At 33.6% G+C, this 17,272-nt stretch overlaps 1 protein-coding gene across 1 annotated transcript; it reads right to left on the reverse strand.

Moving 5' to 3' along the window:
* Positions 1 to 661: 661 nt before the first annotated feature.
* On the reverse strand, positions 662 to 14,959 carry LOC123537185 (neuronal acetylcholine receptor subunit alpha-10-like). The gene is made up of 9 exons (XM_045320809.2): positions 12,227 to 14,959; positions 10,132 to 10,280; positions 9,799 to 9,843; positions 8,334 to 8,443; positions 7,888 to 8,053; positions 4,703 to 4,830; positions 3,853 to 4,103; positions 3,402 to 3,555; positions 662 to 3,064 (listed from the first exon to the last, which is right to left on the reverse strand). Exons 1-9 carry the CDS (start codon positions 12,255 to 12,257, stop codon positions 2,773 to 2,775), a joined length of 1,326 nt encoding a protein of 441 aa, XP_045176744.2. The 5' UTR covers positions 12,258 to 14,959; the 3' UTR covers positions 662 to 2,772.
* Between the last annotated feature and the right edge of the window lie 2,313 nt (positions 14,960 to 17,272).

Here is a 17,272-nt window from a genome sequence, read left to right on the forward strand (position 1 = left end):
ATTGTCATGTTGTGAACCTTAATTTGTCACGCTGAGAATAACAATGAAATCATTGGATGTGTTTAATATGACAATGTATTGTGAAAATTCTTAGGAGAGAAGAATATTACATAATACGTAAAAAATGTCTAGTTAACTATAAATAAAAAAACAAGCCTGTAATTGAAGACCACCGAAACTAAATGAACAGAAATTTTCTATAAAAGAAATAGAGGATATTTGTTTGTTCCGGTTTAAAATTAAATATCGTTCACGAGTGAACACCAGATGTAATATTTAACCGAGTGGCATAGCCACGAACGACAATGTAAATTATGGTGTTCATGAGTGAAAGGTATGAAATCTTGTACTACTAGATCTCCCTTCGTGCATTTGGAGTTTTATATTCAGAAGGGTTGTTTACTGGACTTTAGGCAGTCTGACTGTCTTCCCTTAAACGGTCATAAATGAACACTTAAAATTTGTTTCTTTGCAGTTGTTTGATTAAGACAGATAGATAGATAGATAGATAGATAGAACAACAAACGAAACAATCCACTTTAGTTGCTAGCGTATACATATTTAAGCATTTTATTATTAATATTTTATTATTATACCAGATTTATATAGCGTCCTTTTCATGATAAACACGTTCAAAGGCGCTTTACATTATAGCAAACGCAGCCACACAGGGCGCGAAATTCATCCTCTACTAGCACCGACGCAGGGCGATCTGACCAGAGGGACAGAGATAAAGCCCCTAGAACAGATAGAGAAAAATCCTCTTTATATATAGACTTGTCCGGCTAACTTAGCCTAGTTCTTTGCGAATAGACAGTCTGGTTCTTTAACGTGCCCGGTGTATAGCACCGATATACGCGAAACCATCTGTCCTGGCAAGAACCAGTACAGGCCTCTAACTTAGGTGGGAGACACTCAAAAGCATCTCAGAAATTTCCAGTGTCTGGACCGGGATTCGAACCCCGGACCTCTGGATTGACAGTCAATCGTGTTACACCGGCCCACTTTAGTCAATAGTAACCTCTTCACTCATACGTAAAAGGAGACAATAATCGCAATATTAACTATTTTCGATGTTCAAAGTACAATTATAGAATAGTGGGTTTTTTATTCAAGACTCACGAAAATATTATCTATATATACTGGGCGTCATTGAAAAGTTACCACCTATTATATACCTCTTTATTTTTTATACAATTTCGACGTCACCTTTGCATGGCCTGTGCGCGGTCTATAACTCATAGACCCTGTCTGATCATGTCTCCTAACCCATTTTATGAGTATCAGGTGAGAACAGCCCATACGACGTGCAATTTGACAACATGAACGTTCGGTGTCAACCATGCCAATGGCCTAATGGCGTTGATCGTGCCTTAAACGTGGCATTCTTAGCAAAGATATTCTGGGTTTTTAACGTATTCCTTTTAGTCTGTCGACTAACTTTCAAGTGCGATGAATGATTTGCGATAGAATTTTCGTTCATGTCGACATTTCTCAAAAAATTCATTTTGCACGTGCAGCCCGTGCCTAAAATGGAGTTCAAATCTTTACACCAGTGACGTCTCAGCTGCGTCAAAAATGTAGTCATGGTATGCTTTTAACACAGTCCAATGTGTCCAGTAAAATATAAGGGCCATTAGGGTGGTACTTTTTCAGTGACTCTGAGTATATAAAGAAAACGTGAAACATAAAAACAGAACAAAACAAAATATTATATACCTATTGAAATTCTGTCAAAAGGTTAATACGAACAGGCAGAAAAAAGAACGGTGGAGGTATATAATAAAAGGGTCATTATAACAGTAGCTAGATCTGGGTTCTCGTGGATTTTGCCAAGTCGGATCCACTCGAGCCGAATGCAGCATCCCAGAACAAGCATATATTATGATCAATCTGACTAAAGTACATATCCTATTACGCTACGCATAGGATCTGACAACGACGTATTGATAGCCTCGTTCTGACGACCCTTCCGCTGGCCAATCGAAAGCAAACTTACAACATTCTGCAAGCTTTAAAAAGCCTTGGTTTTTGATATCTACAATTTTTATATCGACAGATATCAGATAGCCGGTTAGCTCAATCGGTAGGGCACTTGCTCTGTAAGCGAGAGGCCCCGGGTTTGAGCCCTGGATTGACTGCGAATTTTTCTTACTTTTCGACATTCGAACAAGTTGTGTGATTGGTTCAAATAAAAATAGATTTGCGAAAATAAAAATAGCAATACTGGAAATCCAAAATATACAGAAGACGAATGAGAATAGGTCGTTCTCAGATCATCGTTTAGAGGATCAAGTACTTTAGTCAGATTGATATTATAATAACCCTATTATATTTAAAGACACAACAGTGAGTCACCTTTATGTTATTATATGCAGTTCAAAAACTGTGTTCCTTCAATTGTATTAATGATGTACACATCTATACATACACTATTATAGGAGTACGCTTGTAGGGTACAACTTACTGGAATTCGATTTTTTATCTGATGTGTATGTATTATTGTTTCATTATAATTTACAAGGAACTTAAAGTACTTATATATTTCAACATACCTTTTTTCATACTTATAGCACACAGTTCCAGATATAATAGCAACATTTCTTTTAACGACGTAGTTCATTTCAACTTAAATTGGAAGAAATACGTTTTCTCTTTTGTTATTCCAAATTAGCAAACAAACACAGCTGGATGGATTTCACTAATACATACATTTCTCAAACAACCAGGTTGTTGTTAGAGCGGCACTTCCACAGTGTAGCATGTGATATCCTACGACGAGGCTGCTCCACCTGCACTTAACACGATCATTGAAATCAAAGTAATAAGCATCGTTAAAATGGTAAAAAAATAGAACTGAAAAGTGTCAAATAAATAAACAAGGTCATCAAAGTCATATTGAATGCAATCTTGATTTTCCTGGTCGTTAGTATGGTCATTTTCCCATGCCTTGCTTTTTAGTTCATCTTTTGACAATTGCTTAGGACAATTATTTTCTTCGTCATGTTGTGTCAATGCTCCAGAAGACCCTGGTTCATCTTTGTCGTCATCTTTACATTTCTTCCTAAAATGGATAAATTATCATTTTAATGAAGCAGGTCATTTAATAGATGTCGAAAACAGAGAAAAGATCAGAAATTTGTTCATGCTTTACAAAGGAAATATTTGTAATCATCGTTTGTTCGGGACACAATTATGATGTAACAGCCGTCATAAGACAATAGAACTAATGCCAGCAGTTATTAAATCCATTTATAACATTTATGTTATCAAAAAATAGTCGTACTGAAATCCTGTCAAAGCGCCCTAGTCTTAAACCCATTCGACTAATGGGAATTCCACAAATAAATTTAAGTGTGATATATTTTTCTCGTTTCGGTTGGGACTATTTCTAAATGTACCTGTAAAAAGTCACATTTGCTAGAAATCTAGCAAATTTTTGCATTCGTTTTCCCAACTTTTCTCCTTTGTTACTACATTCATGCAATTTGCACGTGACAACAGTGCCAAGCGTCTCAAATGAACACACAATAAATGTCAGCAACAGATACACACCTGAAAAATAGAAAATATACATACAGTTGCAAATAAGAACTGAAAATGATACCAATGTAACTTTTTAGAACTGTTTATGTCTGCCTTCTTGAAAGCTGTGATATATTCAAAACATATGTACATTTAAACAATTACAATATCTATTTAGTCAGATACTGTACTGAAGAGGAATGTATATGCAGTAATGCCCTGACACCTTTCAAGACTGTTTCACTAAAAAAGCACTTGCAAATATTCAAAGTACACAGTGCAAATTCATACAGAAAAATTAAAATTTGTAAATAATATTACACCTACTTAAGATACAAACATGTGTAGACGTTGGGGGAATGCTGTCGGACACAATTGTCATGACAACTGACAAAGACAAAAGAATTGTCAGTGCAAAGCCAATCTTTTCCCCACTCTCTACCGGAAGCATGAACACAAAGGGTCCCATCACTGCCAGAAATATAACTGGTAACATCATATTCAATAAATAATAGGAATATTTTCTCTTCAGATGGAAACTAAATTCTATAGCAGACATGGAGTTCCCAATCAACACTCTGAAGATAAAAGAAAAAAAAACAAATCATGCAAGGTACAAAATGCATTAAGCTAATGATATATGTCGTTAAAACAATTTGCATTGTACTTGTTACCGCAAATTCAGAATGTTTGATCAAAAGCACTAATATATGAATTGGGGTTTAATGTCAAATTGTAGTTATTTGTAAAGTTTATATTTTCAAGAATTTAAATACTGTCATTTTATTATAGTAAATCCTATTTATTTAACATTTTTGTCTCCTAAGTACATAGAAAACACAGGTTATAAAATCCTTTTCTCTCCGTAATAGGTAAGCTAGTTTTCTAACCTTTTTTGTCTCTTGGGGGCCTCCGTGGCCGAATGGTTAAGGTCGCTGACTTCAGATCACTTGCCCCTCATCGATGTAGGTTCGAGCCTCACTCGGGGCGTTGAATTCGTCATGTTAGGAAGCCATCCAGCTGGCTTACGGAAGGTGGTGCCCGCTCGTGATGGAATAATGTACGGAGGGGCACCTGGGGTCTTTCTCCAACATCAAAACTGGAAAGTCGCCATATGACCAATGATTGTGTCGTTGCGACGTTAAACCCAATAAAATAAATATTTTTTGTCGCTTACCTTTTTGTATCCTTTATAGAAGAGCTAGAGATCTCCCATTCGCCATTTTCTTCGTAAAGATCGTAATATACGGATGTTGCCGTGGAAACAAGATTTACTTGTCTTTCCAGAAATAACAAGGATGTTATCTAGAAAAATGAATAACAACTAGGCATTATTCACGTTCTTCATCACTACAGTAATTATTATTTGAAAATTATTCTTTATGTTCAAAATCAACTGATATTAAGGTGGAATGCGCCCCAAACTTTTTGTCGAATATTGACCTGAAATTTATACTGTACAAAATTCAGGATATATGCGATTAAGTTCCGGTTTTACTTTGTCGCCATATTGTTCGTGTTTTTTTGCTATTGTGTCAGAAACACGGCCCCTGACGTCAGTGTTTGTGCAACGCCCAGTTCCGAGTACTTTCGGCATTTTTCCTTTCCCGTGCTCGGAATGTCAAACAAATGAAAAATACAAAATAATGTTCATTTTGCATACAGAAAATACTACTAAATGATACAAAATTCAGCGAAATGGAATTGACACTTAGGATGTCAGTGACGATGTTGTGACGTTAGAACAGAAAAACTCACATCACGTTTTGCTATAAATTTTGCCTTAAAATCCAGTTTATAAAAAATCGGCTCGATAAAAAAACGTATAATTTTGATATGTTGTTTCGCAGTGTGTGTACGTCTAGTAGACACATGAATACTTAGGAGTCACCGACTTCATTTTTTCGCAATGTAATATAACTTTACCTCCACCCCCACATGGTTTGAGGCTATATGACGTTAGAGTTAAAAAGAATGTGTTTTCAATTTACACAACTCATGTTGGTGTTAAAAACGAGATGTATCTATAATAAGAATTTTTTACGATACATTCGATCTGAACTGCAGATGCCATGTACACCTCTGACAAAATGTATATATTGTATTATTGTCCGTAAGTATTTTACCTGGCACTCATTAATCTTAGCTAATATTTTCGGGCTTATTTAACAACATCCCTTTTTTAAGCAACATCTAATGCCAAGAGGTTTAATCATTTTATTTTGTCAGGTACTTTTCTACCAATCCTCTACTCTTGGCATGATCATATCTTGATAAAACACGAGAAAGTCATGAAATAGTTTATAGTAAAGAAACAGGACTGATTCAGCCGAATACAGAGCTAAATGTGTAAAGGATCGCTGTTATACCCCAGTCACACATACGGCGCGGATAGCTACGTCTAGCCACGGATAGAAACGTAGTAATCCGTGTCAATCCGTATCGATCCGTACCTGAGCCGTACTTTAAAGTAGTAATTCGTATCAATCCGTACCAATCCGTACGGCTCAGGTACGGATCGATACGGGTAACTACGTTTCTGTCCGTTGCTAGAGGTACCTATCCGCGCCGTATGTGTGAATGGGGTATAATGTACGACTTATTCATCATTACGAGACGCAGTAAAAGTTAGAACCAGTTCTCTCAATGACAATGACAATTCAGTTACTGATGTTCGCCATAAACATACTCTATGATAATTAATGCAGCTAATAAGATATTGATGCAAACATACTTACATCAAACAATATATGTACAGTGGTCCAATATTTGATTTATTATACCTACAACATTTTATCAGTAATGCAATATCTTGTGGTGAGTGTGGGTATTTTGTAACACACATGTGTTAACATAAACTTTTCAGATACATGAAATCCCTTTAAAACAACATATTCTAAATATAAATGTATCATGCCCGAAAAAAAATCATATAAATGGATGCAAATATACGTGTATATATATATACCACAGATACACGTATTTCGGTACTATTCATTCTTTTGCAACAATATTTATGCAAATTTCCATTGTATTCAATACATCTAATTTATTTAGTCCCATTCTTAGACTAAATATTTCATTCCTTGTAATACAATTCAATGTAATATTATATTTTACAGGTTTATTCTTACAAAGTAAGCGTATTCTTAATCAAATTTTAAATTATTAATATATATTTTTTCTGAAAGGCCCAGAATTTTAAGAAGCCCGTGTATAGTATGGTAGATGTTTTCTGTTGGTTACAGTCACCGGTACCAAACGTGTAATGTCCCAACTCTTGTTCAATCATTTAACTTTCAATCTGGCCTTCTAACAAACAAATGTTCAGTTCACGATGTTTAAATGAATGAATAATACTTTAATGCCATTAAATACGGTAAGCTAATCCCGTCGTGATTGGACACAGCCTTACGTACATTTCAATCCCTGGAAAATTCCACGGGTTACCCAAATAAAAGAGTCAATGATAACACCAGTGAAGAAATGTATAACAATAAAAATATATTAAACATTGAATCAACCTGTATCATATTCGTCAATATTCTCCGACAATTTCTAAAGTCTTTAGAATCATTATATTATATTGAAAATATGGTATTTTAGTCCCTTGTTTTACCCCTAGCCAGACTTTTGAAAGACTCGGGTTACAGAAGTTTAAGTAGAAAAACGAAAGTAAAATGAGGTAAAGACTTTTAAGACGATTCACAGACAGGCTTATTATATACGGCTATGTTTATAAAAATAAGTTTTAATTTGTCAACTAAAGATAAGTTTCTGTCGGTCCACATTTACTTTATAGAGAAATTGCGGTAACATTGTTTAGAAAAAAGTACGTAAATATGCAGTCGTTTGTATACATAATTTCCACTTTGTTTTATATTTGGTAATATGGAGAAAATAATATCTCTTATTTCATACCATCTATATCTCAATGGAATTTAAAGTATTGTGGAACTAACTGAATTTCCTCTTTTTTTCTTCATATATTGGAGATGGGGTTGTGATTTCAATGTATAAAATCTGTTTCTATAAATATGAGAAGTAAATATGACTGGAAGATTTCAGACATATTGTTAGTATTGATGCGGAAAACAGCCCAAGTTGTGGTTTAAAACAAATAAAGCTCGACACACGTCGACTGGCTAAATTATATCGAAATTTTTATACATTACTTTAATTAAAGTACAGACGCATACTGTACCAGAATTAATTTTGTACCATTTGGAAATTAACGTTTATTTGTACTAAAGAAATCTCGATGTGTTCCTTCCCCTTTTTCTTACCAATAAGACGAATTATATGAAATCTGTCGTGCTTAATAATTCGCTGATGGCGTCATTTATGATCAATAAAACTCACCGCAATTTTACATTTTTGTGTATCAAACGGGTAGAACTGGATGTCAACCGAGCACTGTGCTAAAATATTTGCTGGCGTCAGCCATATCACACTTCCGTTAGGCATCAAATAAACATGAGAACTCGCTAAATCTTCGTTGTCGTTCATAATCTTTATTTCGTCCGCTCTGTAATTATGAACAGAATCATGTCATTCTGAAGATCACTATTTGCTAGAAAAGATGTTCTATATGCAGACAAACATCAAATAAAAACATTACCTAGAATCATGTTAAAAATGCTGGTCTAGGTGTTGTATATATAGTTATAGGTAAAAAAAGAATAAAGGAATACTTAAAAGACATGAAATAAGCTGAAATTATTTGTTAATAGGTAATCTATCTATAACTCACCTGCAGAAAAACTTGTAGGATTTTAAATTTATACCTTTGTTTATATATGACTTACGCATTATTGATTAACAGCGGCGGAGACCATACGTCTGAAAGAAGAGTTAAGAATTCTTGCATATCTCCGTAGTCTGTAGCGTTCCACTGCAGGCGGTCATCGTCCCACATCTAAAATGTAAGCTATTAAGGTTATTGTCTGTGAAAAAAAGTTCTTTTACTCAAGCTGCTTGTTCACATGTTTCATATCCACACAGTTTATGAGATATGGATAGATAGCAAATGTAGTGAATATCGGTATTGAATTTTAGTAAAAAAAGCCTTTGTAAATTTTTGATGTGGCTTAATCAGTTTGTTTAAAACTAGTCTAAGGCGGCTTTCCCGTTTTGGAAAAAATGTTTTGAGCATTACACTTCAAAACTCGTTTCTTTATATGTTTTTACCAAGGTCATTTTACAATACAGTGGAACCCCTCTAAACCAAAGATCGGAGTAAAAGTTCAGTCTGGACGGGTTTCGGTTAAAAGAGGTTTAGTAGATGGAGTGTGTGTTGCACTACAAAAATAGTTTAACAATTACCATGCAATCTGATTTGATTTAAATCTTGATTTTAGTAAGTAACTGTATGAGACAGCACCATTGTATTTCTAACATACGTTACCATATAGAGTGAGGTTTGATAATTGTGATAAAAGGCAAGTGCTAAAGTTCTTATTGCATTAGAAATTATTCGGTAAACATGGGTAATTTTGTGTTGATGAATAGAGGTTCGGTATGAAAAATAAAGTTTGATTTCCAGTAGAGATGTGTTAAGGTTTACAGTGGTATTTTTGAAAGAAGAAAGTCAAATTTTGGAACCGCAAATTCGTTCAGTGTGGAGTGTTTTCAGATATTTAGGGGTTCCGATTTAGAGGGGCTTCAATCCTATACGTTTAAACAAATCCAATTTTATCCCCCCCCCCCCCTCCCCCACCTTCACCTCTTTGTTGAAAATGGATAAGCATGCAAAAGAAAAACAGGAGCACCTCGGGTGCCATCTCTCGTCTGCCTGTGCTGGTCAGTATGTAAGAAAAATGTTATAGTTCAGAATTTCTAAGTACAAAAAGGGCCGTAATTCTGACAAAATGCAGGTTAGAGTTATGGTTCTTGTCTTACATAGTCATCTAATGATGATAAACAAGTGTGCAAAGTATCAAAGCAATAGCTCTTACAGTTTTTGAGAAAATGTGGACATAAACAGAATTTTAAACCAAGAAACTCAAATTTTCTTAGTACAAAAAGGGCCATAGTTCCTGGCAAAATGCATATCAGAGTTATGGTTCTTGGCTTACTAAGGCACTTAATAATGACAACCAAGTGTACAAAGTTTTAAAGCTGTAACACTTATGAGTTTTGAGAAAAAATGGACCTAAACAAAACTTTTAACCAACGCCGACGCCGACGATCAAGAGACGACAATACCCTGTAGAATTCTTTCAAAAATCAGACAAGTTAAAAACGGCTTAAACATTTGAGTGTAATACTTACAGCAGTTATAAATCCGATACAGTGTAGCTGCTGGGTGATGATATCCTGTTGTGGAAATCAACAAAATGTTCAAACAGTTTGTAATATTAATTTCAGTTTTAATACTCATTCGTATGTTAAAATAAGAAAGGCATAAGGTTATTGTGATGCTAAGAGCTGGCTGATTCGCAAATGTCCACGAAGCGATTGCTGTAGGAGCTTAGGAGACAGGCCATATAATCTTATTGATATTTGTGAATACAATGAAACTACGATTTCATTAAATGTCTCGTATATCATTAAAATGCACATTACATACATTCAAATTACGCATATATATAATTGAATACTTACAAATTCCGTAATATGCATGAGACCCAAATTTATATCAATATTTGTTTGATTGGTCGGACGGTCCTTGGTGGAATAATTAGTAAACAGGTGCGCACGCAAGGCTTCGGCATCTGATGGAGTATATGCAACACAAGTAATTGGTAAAATCGCTGTAAGAATGCAAAAAGAACAGCATTTGTTTTCACAAATATGGTTACAGCTGGAATGTGAAACAGCTAAATCTTAGGATATAAACTGTAGAACTGTTGGAAGCAAAAAAAAAACAAAATAAGTAAAATTAAATCAATACTTAAGGTAGGAATGTGACCCTGTGTTCTAGTGGTAATACGCTTGACAGTAAATCCAGAAGTCAATTCAATGTTTGCGTGCAATACATTTCCTCTTAAGATGGTGTTAGGGAGCGTGTGAGGAGTATTGCACTAATATATTACTGACATTAACGGATAAATAACATAAAAATACTAAATTTCAGAATTAATTAATACATGAATATAGTAATGCATACCAAAAGCAGTCGATATTACTAACACAAGCATCTTTTCAAGTATGATCGAAAGTATCGTTTGTTCTCAAACAAATGTATATAACACCGTATATAAGCCTTTAGTCCCTTTAAATTGTTCTACTATTTGTACTTTGGTGAGAATTTTCACAATGTAATGATTGTATACTTAACATAACTTATATAATCTTTATTCCCAATTAAGGATTAGAAAGTATTCATGATTTTATTGAAGGGTGATATAATGCTTATAAGATTAGATTGTATAAGAGAGCTAAGATTTTTTCAGATACAGTTTGAACTGGTAAACACATACAATGTCAGAGATAACGGGAGGTTTCACGAATTGCAAGCAAGTTAAAGCCAAACGTCTAACAATGAAACAAGCTTACATTTTTCTGAAAGTTTCTCAATTAATTTGTGAAATGAAGGCATTACAAATTCGTTTTATTTTGTCGGCATAATGAAATAAATATTTTCATAGTTTCTAATAAAATAACGTCTGAAGTGACCTGAAGTACTTGAATTATGTTAAACTGGGCAAAATCTTACTTCGAGGTCAGATTCTAACCCCCATTATGTTCCAAAGTAGACACAAGACCGTTTCGTCGCGCAGTTGAACTTCTAACATACTCAATGGTAATACGAAATGTAAACCACGACAATGGTCGTATAAAATATACAAAACAAACTAAAAGTTCATATACGCATGAACTTTGTGTCTTTACAGAAGGTAAAACAGCAAGATAATCCTTATTAAGGGACCGATGGAAGGGACAGACGAAAAGACGAGTATCAAACCAGATGAGTTCTAGAATCACGGTATCTGTATTGTATGTCTTATCATTTAACAGCAAAAAGGTAAAACATCTACACGTATGACAGAAGATTAAAACATGTACAATCTTAATTTCAGAAGTTACAGCCACATGGACTGTCAATAAAATCTGTGAAAAGTTCCTTCTGAAGCACAGACCGCGACCAAGCAACATAGTAGCAGAGTTTTTTCATTAGAAGTACACCCCACACACACCCTATTATCGGCTTAAGCGGAATTCCATTACAGTAAAAATGAATATTCAGTGATCCCAAAGGACCAGACAATATACCAACACTGAGTCCAAGTACGGGGAGACTTTTTACAGCCGCCGCACGGCACTAAAGGCCACTGTTGAGACAGTTAACAAAATCTGTGAAAATATCCTTCGGAAGCATAGAACGAAACAAGCATTTGTTCATGCATGTTATTCTTTTAAAACTTACAAATATACTCAGTTCCAAAAGAAAGTGTGCACTTTTTTAAGTTTAAATATTTCGAAAAATTCTCCGACGTTTTTGTTTCATTTTTTCATACACTAACTCTCAGGTATAACTCAAAATCTAAAATGCACACCAATTTGTTTACGAACTGATTTAAATTCTGGTACCAAACATTATAAGTTTTCATGAAAATAACCGAGAAAAAATAAAAGAAAACTAAGTGCACACTTTCTTTTGGAACTGAGTGTATGTTACTGATGTTTACAAATACACACCGTTTTATCAAAATAAAATCTAAAAACAAAAAATTAAAAATTTGAAAATAATACAAACCTAAAACGGTCGTAATGGTTAACACAATCATCTTCTCATCAAAGATCCAAATAGTGTGACTTTAAACCTTGGCTTTAACTTGAGTTTGCACACCGTTGTCCTGTGTAAAACTGTCTTTTCGTCCAACTGAATGAGTAATTAATAATGTTCTATTATTTGTACAAGGGTAAGAAATACGTATAAATATTATCAAACTTACATAATTGTGTTCCATATATTTTACATTTAATCCATTTATATAAATTTAATCCCTACTAATTGATTTTAAATAACTCATGATTTAAATACAGGGTCATAAATTGTGTGCACTAATACTAATACGATTTTCAAAGAGCTTAGATCGTGAACTGCAGTTTGCAATGTAGAATCACATATTAAGTCAGAGGTTCATGGATACTGATATTCAATCGAAGTATTGTTTCATTTATGTGTGTTATGTGTGTTATGCGTGTTATGTATGTGTGTTTATGTGTGTTGTGTATGTGTGTTATGTGTGTTATGTGTATCGACGAATTCAATACACACCTTACACACCTAGAAAACGTTTAAAAGATTATGAATATATAACAACCGTAATAATAAACATCACCGCTCTTCAGTGATATAAACAACTTCCTCGCTTGTTTTTTTTTTCACAGAACATTACACTTTTGTAATGTGCAAATAAGGAGATTCTTATTCTATTCAACATTTGATATTTTTGTCACATAGTACTTTATTCAATCCAAAACATGTTTATAAAATTTATACTAATCATTAATTCAAATCTTGGGTTTTGTCATTTTCAAATTTTTATTTCCGTATTTTTAATAATCAGTCACAACACTGTATTTCACAATATACAAGCACTTGATAGGAGAAACATGACGCCAGTTTGAACAAAAGTAAAAGCTAACGATGATGCTCAACACTCATTAGTTGTTGGAATATAACTTACCAAATCTTTATTAGCTGTCACTTGAAATGATATTACTACAAGAATGCTATTGCTATTGCACCTCTTACCGCGCAACGCTTTTCGTTGTAAATGAAGACGGAACAATACCATATACACTTAAAAGACAGAGATAACAAACAAGGAAGAATATGTCTAGAATTTTATATGCGCTTTAACAGTCTTGGAATTCAGAACTATTTCTGTCATCACGATTCCTCAGAATTTAGGCTCTCTAGTGGAACACACACCAAACCGAGAATCGCTGTGAACTGTAAAAAGGAATACCTTCAACTTCTTCGCAACCAAGTAACATATAGATCTGTACAGACCGTATGTCAGACAAAAATGACGCTAACATTGTAAACATATGCCCCCCTGACAAATGTATGATATAAAACAAACTTCAAACAAATAATCTATCATGAAAGTTACAACGATATGTGAGTCTGTACATAATGTTGATGATGTATACCGAGTTTCATTTGAATTGGACAGAAACTGTAAGCAAAGTTGTGTAACATAAGATGCTCAAAAACGTACGTAACTAAAATATCAGGCAATAAGCACATGTTTCCTTCATGTTGGTGGTGACTACCAAGCTATATTTGAATTTGATAAAAACTATAGGAAGAGTTGATTACGCAAGAAAGTGAGAAGGGCGGAATGACGGACGGACAGACAGTTCGAACACTATTTTTGCGCCCTGGGTGTTCGATATAGGGGAACTGTCAATGAAGCACTTATAAATATTCAGCAATACTGTTTTAAATTACTGATGTTTCAGAAAAAAAGTTAAATAGAATGTAATAAAATTCTTTATCACTTTATCTTATATTTTCATTCTACACATTGATGCAATAAACCGTACGGAACAAAGTTTCAACCGTTTCGCTGTTTTCTCCCTTGGACTAGTATGATATTCCTTATGATACTAATATATGATATTCCTTAAGCACTGAGCTATATAACATTTTCTAAAAAATCATATCATTTTTATTCCGGAAGTGAAGCATTCATAATTGCTACTAATGCGTCGGTTAAAGCATGCAGATGGATGCGAAAGTATATCCAAAAATTAAATCTAAACAAATGCGTGTCACCTTTGATTCGAAACTGACTGTATAGACACAGTTTCATTTAAGTCTTTCTGCCTTTAAATGTGACAGTATAATAGTTCTTTACTTCTTAAATTACTTTAATTACATACAAGAATATAATGTGAATATATTAATAACAGTTGGTGTCCTACAAGACAAATTCGAGTAAGTTTAGATCTTAAATTAGTTCTTTTTACTATACATACAAATTGCATAGACTGTAACCCACGTCCATAAAAACTTCATCCGTATACAAAAAAGCAGTTGTCATTGAAACATTATCAAACTGTAAAAACTTAAAGTCAATGTTACAGTTAGGTAGAAGTAGGCTATATCAATTCCATTTTCTCTTAAGATTATTTCAATGGGACGCATAAAACATTTGTCAGCCCCTTTTTTCAAAAATGAAGATCCTTATCAATGAAAAATATGAAATACATTCATCAACCGATAACAAAATATGCAAAATAAGACATACGTTACATCTGACATTTTAACATTATATTGTACACGTGTATAACCTGTATAATGTAACCAATACCTTTCAATTTGAAACCAAAAAACTCCCATCACAGAAGTATAACCTTCTAGATGGTCTTACGGCCATGAAAGGGTTAATACAGGATTTAAACAGTTCCTTCAAGACGTATTTAACATTCGTTTCGTATTTATATCAATTGATAAATGCGTCTGATGTATGTACCATTATTGTGATATGAGTCAGAAAATAAAACATATCAACGTAAAGTCTCGTGTTTAAATCATTTAATATATCTACTATTTGTAAAATGCAACTAGAGTTCTGAGCTAAATCAATGAGCACGCGGATTGCATTCCACTCAAAATGACACACAAACTACTGTCTAATAACTTTGATGCCAACAATATCACAAATGTTTGAAAAGCAAACCGCAAATATGTTTGAATAAAACATATCTTACATGTTAGGATTAAATGTAAACATGCTTACTACTTCATATTAATTGATGATACAATTATGCATGTAATAGAGCCATTGTTAAAAGGAAGACACTTTACATACTGTTTAATTACACAAAGCTTTGATACTGTTAATCAAACATCGACTGTTTGTAAATTGCTACTAGATTCTTTAATCAAACATTCCATGCAGAATAAGTTTTAGAAAATCGAAACAAAAATCAGCTTTCATCGTTATATCATTAGTTCTTCTTAATTTGCTTTTTTATGCTTGACGGTAGCATGCATTTCCACTACAGTCCACGAACAGGCTCAATTAAACCGAGCCTGCAACATTTTCGTTTTTGTCGTGTTGAGCGACCCGTTGTGTTTCCACTGTTTCTATTTGATTACATTATTTCAAATCTAAATCGTTTTAACTTTTTTCAGGGTGAGATTTTTAGCATAGGCGGATGATCTGGGTTCTATTTGACACAAACCATAAATTATTTAGTAGATATTGATGTATATGACAACCTGAAATACTTCTGAATGTTTAATGATTCATTTCGGATAAACATGTTTGATTGCATCTAGTCGAACAAAGAAGTAACGTATGAATCCCTCGCAGTATTGTCGCAAATTTGTAAAGTTAAACTTTCACAAAGTCTTGAATTTAGGTTGCAAAATACTCAACAAATAAATAAATAAAGTGTATGACTTTTGAAATAATCATTTTACCAGGGAGTAGGTCTTTAATTATATGTGCAAGTTTTAATTCGATAGTAAATATCTTATTCGGTATATCGCATGTTACCGTAGAGGGATCGATCCCGATTTTCGTCGCTACGCGTAGGAATTTAAAGGTAGATACACACTACGTGTATATATATCATGTATCCATATTTGTACTGATGTGCAAGACGTTGCGGTTCGGACAAGTTATTTGGACGCTTATTAGGCACAAGGAAAAAGCGTATTCTTCAAAAAAAATCCGAAGACACGGAAGTACACATTTTTTTAATTCGATAGTATATATCTCATTCGGAATATCGGATGTTACCGTAAAGGGATCGATCCCGATCGCTTCCCTAATATAATTTTGATAAATTTACCAACAGAACAAAATATATTTAATATTTTTCAATGTGAAAACATCATACATCATACATTTTACTCTAATAGTCCAATAATTCACTGAAAACATGTAATAAAAGGTTTCTATAAAGTTTTTAGAATACCATAGTATTCAAATTAAATTGATGAATTAACTTTCCACGTCGATGACGATAAGCAATATTGATTGTAGGTACATCTGATAGTTTCTTTCTAATAGACAGATTGTCCTATGATTTTCCAGTGAACTAAAACTACTCGTTCGTATCAACAAACGAAAAATAGTGCTGTGTGCAACATTGAGATGCCAACATTCAAGGGAGATAACACATACGACAATAGAAAGACAATAAAAACAGAAACAGGCTGTTCTTATATCGTTGTGTTATGCAGCAGTACAATATCTTAAACAAATACTTCATCATATAAAGGAGTCATGTTTTAATATAAGATATAAACCCTAGTCTTTACGTTCAAAATTGACGAGAAACGGAGATTTGTAGCAAAATAATCTACTCGAGAGTTTCCGTTTTATGTGTGTACCAAGCTGGAAACAAGATATATAAAAAGAGACATAAATAACCACGACTTGCGGAGCACATTTTTTGCATTCTATTTCAAAACTTTGTACGTTTTATAAAAACATCCAAGAGATTCTTAACTGTATCTATTTATCAATTTGAAACAAATTGCGACCAGACGGGTATCTTTGCAGAGCTAAATGCAATGTACTTGTTAATAAAAAGACGCACTCAAAGACTCTTAAATAGAAAAAGCAAAGCTATTATTTAGCACTGAAGGATGAGATAAACATGTTTTACATGTAATAGTGCTCTATAATTTAGACTGAGAATATAACATAAAGTCAATAATTCTTTTAACTTTGTTATCTAGGGTTTTTCATCAACCATTGATTCTTTGCAAAGTTGGCTTAATTCTTCAAAGTCATTGCGAGTTACTGTAGTGCATTTGCGGGGA

Source organism: Mercenaria mercenaria, chromosome 17 (genome assembly GCF_021730395.1).
Source record: "Mercenaria mercenaria strain notata chromosome 17, MADL_Memer_1, whole genome shotgun sequence".
NCBI classification, from domain to species: Eukaryota; Metazoa; Mollusca; class Bivalvia; order Venerida; family Veneridae; genus Mercenaria; species Mercenaria mercenaria.

Excerpts from the sequence above, each read along its gene's own strand:
- LOC123537185 (XM_045320809.2), bottom strand. The coding sequence starts at position 12,257 with ATGATTGTGTTAACCATTACGACCGTTTTAG. Across the intron at positions 9,844-10,131 it reads TCATGCATATTACGGAATTT|GATATCATCACCCAGCAGCT; the intron begins GTAAGTATTCAA and ends TTTCCACAACAG. Across the intron at positions 3,065-3,401 it reads GCAAATGTGACTTTTTACAG|GAAGAAATGTAAAGATGACG; the intron begins GTACATTTAGAA and ends TATCCATTTTAG.